Genomic DNA, 12,431 nt, shown 5'->3' with positions numbered 1-12,431 from the left:
TCGCAGAGATTGGGAAATTTAGAGGCGCATAGCACTCTAACAAAAACAAGCAGAAAGTGTCCGGTTAACGTCACTCCACAAATCAATCCTGAATGAAGATGAAGCAAGATAAGAGGAAGCGTTTATTTTATTTCGCGTTCTACCGGCGCCTATGACGACGTAGACGTGCTAAAACGCGCGTCAGACCGAGTGAAAAGAAAAAAAAGACGAGCCTCTCGCCGTAAAGATTTTTTGCTTCGATCTATCGCTCGCGTTACGGTGCTTAAGCTGTCGACGCCGAGCATCACGATCGTTTTACGCGCACATTACAAGGCACAGACACCCCTCGTCACCAGACGTCAGAAACGCCTTAAAAAACATGTGCTCGATAGGCACTTCATGATTTAGTGCATCGTGTCTAGGCGTATATCTATAATGACAATTGCAAAATTACCATTCTTCACATAAAGATGTTGTAAAAGTCTCCAACGGATTTTTTCATTAGAAATGATCCAACTTGTGTCCCATGAATAGAAAATGTCAGCCTCCAAAGTTTCTTTCGTCATTTTCATGATATAGAGCTCTTTCACATAAATCTCGTAACATGTGAAAACGAAATTGCGAAACGAGAACTTTCATTATTCGAATTACAGTAATATTTCCTCGTACTGTGTTTATATTAAATATAACAGAAATATTGAGAAAGTATGCAGAAATGCTCACATTATTAATGTATAGTATAACGTAATTAGAATAATTATATTATAATTATGCAGTATAATGTAATTAGAATAATATTATTAATGTAATATTATTATATTATATTTAGGATAAATTGTGCGAAGAGAGGCGATAAAGAGACGTGGAATTTATTCTCTTCATTTGTACTGCGGTTGCAAAATTGTACGCGGCAAAAGAGAAAGAATGGTCGATCGAAGTTGCTCAACCGAGAGCAGTATCGAGAGTAACGCGCGTTTAAGGGTTAATTTTCTCGATGACAGCAATATGAAACGCGTTAAACGCGAAGGCGACAGTTGCGAATGCATGTCGCGCGTTAAATCCGCATACTTAATCTCGCGGCTAAAATTGCGGGACGACTTTACGCGCGTAATAAATGTCGCCCGCGCCGAGCCTGAGGCCCTGAACCCCCTTGGTAATAATATTGTACAGGATGTTCCGGGAAAGCTATGTATATGCGTGCACAACGCCAGAATTGTACTACATTTTGCACCAATCGACCGTCACCTGATCACTGTTTGTGACACGTTGTATAACTGATGATTATTGCACGTCGTAAAATTATTCCCACGACTGTGTTCTCCATCGAAATTGCACGCAAACTTTCTCGATTAACGATAACGATTTACGAAACCCTTGTTAAAAGTGAGACTTTACGTTATTTTAATTTTCCTCGTTATATTTAATTGTTATTGAATATACTCAAAACTGTTGATTTAATTAATTAATATATTATTATATCTAGAGGAAAGTCCCCGATTATGAGATACCATATCGATTTTGCCGAATGTAAGGAAATCTATAGGCAGAATTTTAAAATGTAATACGTTATCTTGAAGAGAATTTAATAAGCTTTAGGTTGGTCAAATGAAAAATCTAATTTAAATATTAGTTTTTCTGAAAATTAAAAAAATTTGAAAAAAGAGCTTTACGCAGGATCGAGAAAGTTGCTCCTAATATAAGATACCTCGAGAAATCAGTGTTAAAAGTGCAAAATATATCAGTATTGCAATTAAAAAACTTTATTAGATAGTTTTATAAAAATACTGCTGCTACAGCCTTCGCCAAATCTTCACGATTCCACTGTCGACGCTTCCTCGTATCTCTAACCTCCATAGTCAGATTCTATAAAAATTAAATACACAAAACTTCGTAATATAAATTCGTATTAACTTTTCTTTAACCTTAAGTAGTATTTTCTTTCTTTTTATTACACTACATAATCTTCATATTCGAGCAATAATTATCTCATATTAAGAGTACCCTGAATATCTCATTATACGAGCTACACGCCTAGCGGTTCCGCGATCATGAAATCTAACCTCTACAATTAAGCAATTCAACAAATTGCATATTTTCCTGTTACTACGATTCTACTCTACCATTGCATACTGAATTTATTGCCAACCATTTCTTTATTATATAATAAACAAGGTTTAAAGACTTACCTCAAGTTCCTTTGACATGTTCACAATTTCACAAACTTTTTCTTGCAAAGGCTAAACGCAATAACGAACAATGAATTTTTCACTAAATACATTTTACACCAAGAGTAATAAGTTCATGGTGGAACTAACAGATGGTGCTCACTAGTTTAGCAGAAACCCCATTATCTCATATTAGGAGCATATTTCATAATAGGGGATTCTCCTCTATATATAAATATTTACATAAATTTTTATATTATATAACGATATATTATATATATAACGAAGCGTATATAATGTTCTTTCCCTTAATAAATAAGTAAACGAAAGAAATCTGAGAGAAAAATACACGGTGACGAGCAAAGAGAGCAAAATGTGAGACTCACCTTCTCTGGCTTTCAGGTACACGGTGTTCGCCACAATGTTCTCCAACTCCATCAATTCCAGCTTGATCGGATTTGCGCAACCGAATCGGGTGGGAGAAGAAGGGGCCTCGTGGTCGACGACGACGTCGGCAGCCGACGTCGGCGGTGGACGGTACGGTGACGACGGCGAACTCGAGCTCGATCGCGCGGAACACGTCCGACTGTTGTCGCGATTCTCGCTGCACGGGGTTGATCACCCTGCCGGGTTCTAGCAGACCAGCTCCCATCTGCGGCCCTGGGACACCACCAGGGTCCACGATCTGTCCCCTTTCACCGAGGACCAGTGCAAGCGCGAGATTCCGTGCGTCTCTCGACGTTCCTGGATTCAGTCCTGGATGCGAGTCGGGCCTTGATTGCGACTTGGCTCGGTTTCACAACTTTGTTAGCCGGATTACTGTTCGAGGGGCCGATCGATAGAATGAAACGTCCCAACGGCGACGGCGACGCTCGCAATTATCGGGACTTACGAGCAGTTTGTCGCGTTTATCACGACCGTTCGAGCGGCCACTCGGGAGAGAAACTTGCAATCGCAAACGGCGGGGCCGATTCGACTGGTTCGCGGTCGACTCGATTCCCAGGAGAATCGGGCGTCCTTGTGGGCCAGTAGTTCCTTCAAGGAAACGACTCCGCGCACTTGACTCAGACTCTTCGGCTCGTGGAGGACGGTGAGTAGCTTCCACCTTCGTCCTCGCTCGTAATTAGACTAATTAATGATAGTTTAGGTGTCTCGTGGAAGCGACGTTGCTGCGTCTCGATTGAGAGAATCAAGGCGTTTATAGGTCGATGGCGGGGACTGATCGGTTCCAGGTTGAATCCCGTTTTATCAACCGTTAACGGTCCAGGATCCTCTCTGCCTTGGTACGAGGAAGTGCGTCACGAAAAGGGCTTTGTGTGAGTCCGTATGAGTTCCGATCGGGTCCGTAAGAATTAAATTGCTCGGCTCTCGTCCGCGTTGATCGTGTGATCGACACTCGTCACGGCAGCGCTGGATTCCGCGCGGTCATCCTCACCGTCAAGCCGCAATTAACGATCAGCTGCGATCATCGGTCCCTGCGGATGCTCCTCGTCGAGTTTTCTTCAATCGAACGTCCCATCAATTTCGCTTCAGACCGCACAAGCATCAACAGGCGTATTTTCTGATACAGTCATTTGGATTCGGAATTTGTATTGTCTCTCTCTTCCTCTGCTTATAACACAGTTATAGAGTCGTGTATGACAAGTACAGGAAAGAGTAGCGAAGATACGACTTGAATTCGCGTTTAAAGTACTTAAAGTAGCAGTTTAAAGTAGTTCTAGTAGCGGAATACGTGTAAATACGCGACACGTTGCTCGAGAGGCATTACTGAAAGGGAAGACTGCGAGCGTGCGCGTCGCTTCGACGTGACTTCGCGCGAAGAAGAATATCCCTCGCGAGTTCGCCGAGATGCACTCTCGGGAGAGAGAGGGGTCACGTGTGAGAGCGAGGTACCTTTCACTGGTCTCTCCCCGGTCGACGTTGACGCTGGCAAGCGCAAGATGTAAACGGCGGGTTGCCGAAACCTTGCGCTCGGGATCCGTGCGACGTTGAATTACTCGGGAATGCCGATCTTGTGCGCACGAATTCCCTCGCCTCGTCCCTTCTTCCGTGGCGCGGTTCCCGTTTCTTCCTCTTCTTCCTCTTCTTCTTTCTACGGTGCGCACGCGGGGTGAATGACATGTGCCGAGAGCGGATTCCTAATGGCACTCCTCGCGCATCTCATTTCTTCTCGCAGCGTTCCCGGCCGGCACCCGCGCGGCGCAGATTCATCGGCGCGTTGTTGCACGCGCGCACCGCCCCGCGGATTCGCTCCCGTGCACGCGCATCCTGTAAACAATCAGGAATTCGGTTGGTCTTTTGTCGGCCGCGAAAGTGCCTGAGGTTTGAGACTCGGACGGCAACGCAAGTAACGGGAATTCGTTTTTGGATCATATCAACCTCTCCCGCACACATTCAAACTAAATAGACAATGAAAACTAATAGAAAAAGAATATTTGCATAAACGTAAATGTGCATTAAATGCATTAAAAAATATGATGTCTTAATTTCTTTCCAGAATAAATACATTAATATAACATTTATTAAAATTGTAAATAGGCACTGGCAAAATTCTATCCGTGTTCGAACAATCTATATGTTCGTAACAGATATTTTCTTGAGAATTACACAGATCTCTCGAAAGTGTTCCTTACAGAAACGCCGACGGTCGTGCAGGCGTCATCGCTGTTCCTGGCACATCATGCGTACGCACCGGACAGGTGCATCGGAGTAGGGAGCCGAGAGGAAAATAAAGATAGAGCCGCGGCTTTTAACGCACGCGTTGACGCGATAGCCGGCGGTAATCTAATAAGCGTCGCGGTACACGTGGCGTCATTTCCACGTAATCATATCGAAGCTTTTAACACGAGTTGCACTACCACCGCGGGGACATAAATTCTGCGTAATCGCGTAAACGCGATGGAAATGCACGGGTTAAGAGCGCGGAATTAGATGGACTCTCGGCCGCAAACTAGACAGCGCGCGCGCGCGTGCCGCCCTTTCCAATTATCTTGGCGAGCCGGACGTCGAGACACTTTTTTTCCTCCCTTTTAATCCCCTCGCTATCGCGTCAGTCGTGCTGGAAGCCGATTCGATTAATTCTCGCGCGGCGGATCGCCCGAAGCTACGCGGCGCAAGCTGCAAAGAGAACTCGCGACGCTTCTAAATTGGAACTTTTAACTGCGCGACGACCAGCACTCTTAAAAAACGACACCGATCTGTTAAACTACGGTAAACTTCTTGCTTTAAAGTTTGCTCAAGGTATATTAAATCGAGATAATATTATGAGGCGAATTATAATACATGAGCGCATTTATACGTGTGTGTGAAGCTGGCGTATCATTTCGCGGAAAATCATTAATTATTGAGAGTTCTGGCTCCGTTTTTAATAGTTCTAGAGTTCCTGATAGGTTAAACACAGTTCTGGCCATTAAAGCGAAAAAATCGCATAGTGCAAAGTAAGATGCCAACTTCACGCAGCGTCTCACGTTGTCCTGCGACAGTTTCCGCCATAATTCCGGCTAGATTTTAAAAGATCTACAGTTCTACATGAGTTCTAGAAAGAGTTCTAGAGAAAAAAAATTTTTTTCATCTTTTTATAATTATTAAAGCTAAAAAATGTTTAAAGGAATGACGACTGGTTAATTTCAGAGAGTTCTGTGCTTTATGAAATATTTCTCGTGTAGTTCTGAACATATTTAACCATTTTCCAAAGAGTTCTTAATGCAAACATTAACAATTATTTAATAAAAAATTTTTATCGTCCGAGAAAGACGGATATACAGAGATATGGGTAAGACGCTGGTCGATTTTCGAGAGTTCTGTGAAGATTAAAATATTTCTCGTGTAGTTCTGAACGTATTTAAGCGTATTCCAAAGAGTTCTGACCGCAAACATTAACAATTATTTAATAAAAAATTTTTATCGTCCGAGAAAGACGGATATACAGAGATATGGGTGAGACGCTGGTCGATTTTCGAGAGTTCTGTGAAGATTAAAATATTTCTCGTGTAGTTCTGAACGTATTTAAGCGTATTCCAAAGAGTTCTTAATGCAAACATTAACAATTATTTAATAAAAAATTTTTATCGTCCGAGAAAGACGTATCTACGGAGATATATGTGAGACGCTGGTCGATTTTCGAGAGTTCTGCTTATTCTAAAACAGTTCTCGTATAGTTCCGGACATGTGCAATGCTTTTCCAAAGAGTTCTGACAGGAACAACGATTAGAAAATTTTTTAAAATGATTTCACCCGAAGAGTGGACGTTTTCGACTTTACCAGTGAGACGCTGGTTGATTTTCGAGCTTATTCTAAAACAGTTCTCGTATAGTTCCGGACATGTGCAATGCCTTTCCAAAGAGTTCTGACAGGAACGAGTAGAAAATTTTTTAAAAATTATTTCACCCGAAGAGAGCTGGTGCTATGCACCAGCGACATTGCACAATTAAAAAAAAAAATTAAAACTGCTCGAAAAGTGAACTTTCAGACAGAAAAGGTGAGACGCTGGCCGAAATGTCGGAGTTCTAGCTTTCCTAAAATACTTTTCGTATAGTTCCGCACGTACTTATGAATTTCCTAAAGAGTTCTATGCACCAGCGACATTGTATAATTTAAAAAAAATTAAAACTGCTCGAAAACTGCATTTTAAGACAGAAAAGGGTGAGACGCTGGCCGAACTGTCGGAGTTTTGGCTTCCTAAAATATTTTTCGTATAGTTCCGAAGGTACTTATGAATTTCCTAAAGAGTTCTATACACCTCTTCTCATACATAGCACTCTCTAGGAAAATCATAAGTACGTGCGGAACTATAAAAGTATTTAAAAAATTGTGCAATGTCGCTGGTGCATAGCACTCTTTAGGAAATTCATAATTACGTGTGGAACTATACGAAAAGTATTTTAGGAAAGCCAGAACTCCGACATTTCGTCCAGCGTCTCACTGGTAAAGTCGAAAACGTCCACTCTTCGGGTGAAATAATTTTTAAAAAAATTTTCTAATCGTTGTTCCTGTCAGAACTCTTTGGAAAGGCATTGTACATGTTCGGAACTATACGAGAACTGTTTTAGAATAAGCAGAACTCTCGAAAATCAACCAGCGTCTCACATATATCTCTGTATATCCGTCTTTCTCGGACGATAAAAATTTTTTATTAAATAATTGTTAATGTTTGCATTAAGAACTCTTTGGAATACGCTTAAATACGTTCAGAACTACACGAGAAATATTTCATAAAGCACAGAACTCTCTGAAATTAACCAGTCGTCATTCCCTTAAACAGTTTTTAGCTTTAATAATTATAAAAAGATGAAAAAAAATTTTTTTCTCTAGAACTCTTTCTAGAACTCATGTAGAACTGTAGATCTTTTAAAATCTAGCCGGAATTATGGCGGAAACTGTCGCAGGACAACGTGAGACGCTGCGTGAAGTTGGCGTCTCACTTTGCACTATGCGATTTTTTCGCTTTAATGGCCAGAACTATGTGTTTAACCTATCAGGAACTCTAGAACTATTAAAAAGGGAGCCAGAACTCTCAATAATTAATGATTTTCCGCGAAATGATACGCCAGCTTCACACACACCATTTATACGCTCGTATTTTATATAAATGTATTATTATTGTTATTATGTAATTTTTTTGTGTGGAAATGTATCATTGCATCTTATTGTTTATATATCTGTACTCTTTTAAAAACCTGCAGATAAAATTCTCGGGGCTTTTAAATTGGAACTTTTAACGATAGTTTGGCGAGACCAAGCGGTCTTAAAGAGCGACGTCAATCTTGTAAGCTACGGTAAAACTTCTTAAGTAAAGTTTTTTAGCGTAAACCGAAGTAATACCGCAGATTACATGAGCATATTTATACGAGCGCAGTTATACATTTTATATTTTATATTTCATTACTTAACATTTTATATTTCATGTAAGCATAATATCGTGTTTTATTATTATGTATCATTTATTATGTATCGTTGCGCTCTCTCTCTTTCTCTCTCTGTCTCTTTATTATTTATGTTTCTATTCAGAAACTATTTTTAGACACATGCGTTATCGCGTAAATTGTGTTGCGTCGTGAAACGAAACGGCGCACTCTCTAGATAAATATTTTCCCGGCACCGCGCGAAAAAAATGATATTGGGAAATATGCGATCGGCGAAGCAGTTTCCGGATGGCAATGAGCGTCAAGTACTTGCGACGCATCGTGCTGGCACACTCTGGAATGCGACGCGGTTTTCATGCCATTGTTCGAGATACGCGATACGCGACTGTAAATTGATGACACGATGCGTGAACGTGTATCGAGCGTGTCTGGATTCTCGAGCACGTAGCGTAGAATGTCTATTAATTCGCGATCGCGCACTCCCTTTCGATACCGTTCGCTCGGCAACTCTCTTTTAATTACATTTCCGCACGTAATTATTCATCACTGTGCTTATTTTACTCGTCAAATATTTGGCATACATTTTACTTGGCAATATCGACAAGAAAGAGAAAGAGAGAGTCGTCTTCGCATCACGGAGTGATTCTCGACTCGATGCGTTTGCACGCTGAAATCAGCGTGAGATACGCATGCATTCGGTACGATAAATCAATTCGAATGCAGCAATGATGACCGCGAACGCGATAAAGTGACTCGAACGGAAAGAAGGAACGAAAAAAAACAACAAGGAACAAGGAGGCACAAGTCCGCAGCCTTAGAAATCGTCGGGCGTGCTGAAATCCAGAACGAGGCGAATCGCATCGCTCGCACACATCCCTCTTTAGCGATAGCCGGTCGCGATATATGCCGTACATACATACACACATTGAAATAGAAATTGCCAATAACGGCGCAGCGGAACAATACGCGCTGCCGACGTTGATACGCATTAAAAGCGTTCGCGTTGTGTCAATCAGTAATGCAGTTTATACGTGACTGACGATATCATAAGGCATTATATGGGCGTCCGTGTGTCCGTATAGAGGGTGTCCCAGAGCAATTGCATTTGTTTTGAGCAGCAGATTCTTCAGCTTCTAATTTGAAGCGATTCCGCAAATGTACAAAAACATTGGACACTGATGGAGCTTGGTGCACAAACGATTCAAAAATGAAGTTTCTCAAAACTCAACTTTTTGCAAACTGCTTCAGAATTGTTAACGATTAGTAAAAGCTTCGACAATTGCCAGTGGATTTTTATTTTATTTTGATATAAATATATGTTTAAGTATATATATATTTTACTTAGAAATTAGATAAAATACGAGAAAATTAAATACTGAACATGTAATATGTATAAATTGTGAAATCAAATTTTCGAGGGTGTCTCTACAAAAGAATCTCTACTCCAGATTGACCAAAGAACTCGCGGATCTCAAAAGTAAGTTGATCCAGGACACCACTTGCATGCGTGTGTGATGTGCGTAATATACGCAAGTCGTGATGTATAGACGTGTATACGTAGATGCGTATCTATGTATGTGAAAAAGGGGGAGAGAAAGAGAGAGCACGTAAAGGGTCCGAGGGGGATGGAAAATCCAATTCCGTCGTATCAGCGCAAATGGCTATTGGTCGACAGGAAGAAACCGCCGTGCGCTCTCCGCAGAAGACGATAATAATAAACGTTTACGATCGGCGAGCTTCAAATTGGAACGCGCGAGCCGAGGGCTTTTACAATCCGCCCTTACTCCGCACGATATTTCAATATCCGGGTCCTTTCTCGTGTTCGAATTATGGATTACCTCGGTCTTCTCTCTCTTTTTCTCTCGCCGGTTTGAAACGTGCTAGTAATTTGTAACGCGGAAAATGAATTTTTCCTGAAATTTTAGCGGAACCGATTCGCCGAGATAAATTATCAGCCTAGTTTCCGAAATTTATTAAAGAAGACTTTTCATATTTACATGCATAGAATGGAATAAAGCTGATGCAATAAAAAGGGATGTCAATATTTTAATTCATTGCAATGTTCACGTCATTAATCATATTCTGATAAAGTAACTAAACTTTCGAGCGCAAGTCACAGTTTTATCAAAAACTTGTTTATATTATTCAAGCTGGTCAAGCTAAATCCAAATATTTTTCTAGGTAAATAATTGGGTAGATAAAATATTTTGCTAAACGAACAATTGGAGCAGCAAAATCGTATAACACTATCAAAGATATCGATTACAGTTTCACACGTCTTTACATTATGAGAACAAGGAGCGTCTCGAGAAATAATAATAAAGCAACCTTGGATGAACGCGCTATTGTTGTGTGGGATGCACAGCTTGTTTTATTTTCGGTCCACAAACGTACAACGGGCTCAATGTATAACGAGCGTTACGAAATTAGTTTAAGCTAGACGAAAGTTGCACGCTCCGATGCGAGCGACAACGGGTATTGCGATAGCGCATTGTGTTTCATCCTCGCGTTATACACGATGAGATATGAAATAACGAATCTTCTGTTTTGTAAAAAGCAAAACACGCCAAACTCGATCTACATGTTTCTGTTATCTGTCGTAAATAGCTCGAGAATTTCGCCGAAAGTGCGAAGGGTTTTTACGTTAACATTAATTAGAATTTATTATAGAAGTAAAATTACATATGTATATTTACTTTGTTTATTGTAATTATATACGTCAAGGATTGAGATTTGAATTTATTAGATTGGCATGTGCCGCATTAAGACCGCAATTAGCATAATCGTTCATTAGTTTGCTTCCCAAATTTAAATTTTCGTTTCGATATACTTAATCGTTCAATCTTCGATAAAAATCCAATAAAAGTGTTGACGCAATCGCATAAAAACCGGTTATTTTCTATCAATAAATACTTCCTATCCTCGAAATCGTCAATGGAAGAGTACAGGCAGCCTCCGAGTACGTGACCTCGAGAGGAGTGATGCAGAAGAGACGCGCGCGTCATTCCCGTTTGCTCGTACTGACACATGTGATATCTCCAACTGTCAATCCAGTATTACAGCGTATTTTACATGATAAGAGCTTTTAGAGTGATGTACACGTGTGAATTCGGAGCAGGATCCACGACTTAATTAAATTTTACGAATATCGCAGTCCATAAAGTCGCGATTCAAATCAATCGCAAATATTTTGCTTAGCTCTTGCTATCGTAAATGTTTTTTTAAATCGCAGTTGCCTCTAACAGTTACACGTACATCTAACTCGGAAAACTAATATTTTTTCAGACTGTAAATCATACTTGCGTTCGCGTGATGTCTCTCTTTCAAAGGATCCGGTTTGGACGGAACGGAATCAACTTGAAAATCAACATTACATGTTTGTCAGAAGTCCATCTAGCTTTGTGCGTTATAAAACGGGGGACATACATCGAATATAAGATTAAGATAGTAAAGAATTAATGTATTCATGTATTCACACTCGTTCCTGAGTCTAATCGGTAAGATGATTTTGCTGTTTCGCATTTGAGCAGTTAAAAGTGGCCTTCGACTGTTTCGGCCAACTGCTAAGCTAATAAAAACAATTTTAATAATCATGTAGTCTTTTTTAAGTAATCATTTTTAATATGAATTAAGTTAAATTACAAAGTATATTGCAAAATTAATCTTTGAGAAAATTGTCAGGAAGCAATGAAGAGTTTTAAGAGAGAATTAATTTCACGTATAGAACAATTTGTTTACTCATGTTCGTGATATTTAGCGTATCATTTTGTAACACGTTGCATCACCGTTTATTTGCCGATCAATCAAGAGATAAAATATGCAGAAATTAATTTGCGGATTCCATGCAAACGAAACATTGAATTCAGATGAAATGTTTCCCGTCGTTATTAACATCTAATTCGTTCCGTAATGATAAGAGTACGTAATTAATAATATTAATTTGTAATGCGATGCCTTTTCTGATGGGAAAGGAACGTAGAAACAGCACGTAGAAATTATTGAATCATGTTCGCACGGCAGAGATAATAACTTATTTCTAATTTGTTTTTAATTGAGGCACTTTGCGGATTTTTATTCGATGAATGCAAACAATTATTCTTTCAATTGTATCCATTCAATTACAACACATCATAAATCCGTTTTAACGACTAAATGATTAATGAATAGATATCCATGGTATTATATCGATATAAATCACATAACATAAATACATAAATCGCAAAAAGATGCTAAGCAAAACTTCATGGAAGAACAATTTTATCGAAACACTCAATTCTTCAAATATTCTTTAATTAGCAATTGCATATAACTATTTCCATAATATTTTACATAATTAACGTCCAAGTTTTGTTGAAATTAGTATAGTTAATGTAAAAATAGCTACTATAAATTTCGCGAAGTGTGGTGTACATAATGCAATGATATG

General features: G+C 39.8%; 1 protein-coding gene across 1 annotated transcript in view; it reads right to left on the bottom strand.

The window, feature by feature from the left end:
• The window catches only part of LOC105275024 (G protein-coupled receptor kinase 2), a 34,376-nt gene that overhangs the window by 16,899 nt on the left and 5,046 nt on the right, over positions 1–12,431 (bottom strand). The window contains exon 2 of the mRNA XM_026971389.1: positions 2,531–4,412. Within this exon, the coding sequence (XP_026827190.1) occupies positions 2,531–2,582 (52 nt within the window). The 5' untranslated portion in view covers positions 2,583–4,412. The remainder of the gene's footprint in view (positions 1–2,530; positions 4,413–12,431) is intronic.

This window comes from Ooceraea biroi, chromosome 7, assembly GCF_003672135.1.
Source record: "Ooceraea biroi isolate clonal line C1 chromosome 7, Obir_v5.4, whole genome shotgun sequence".
NCBI classification, from domain to species: Eukaryota; Metazoa; Arthropoda; class Insecta; order Hymenoptera; family Formicidae; genus Ooceraea; species Ooceraea biroi.
The sequence above is the reverse complement of the archived record's forward strand: the minus strand, read 5'-3'. Positions and strand labels throughout refer to the sequence as shown.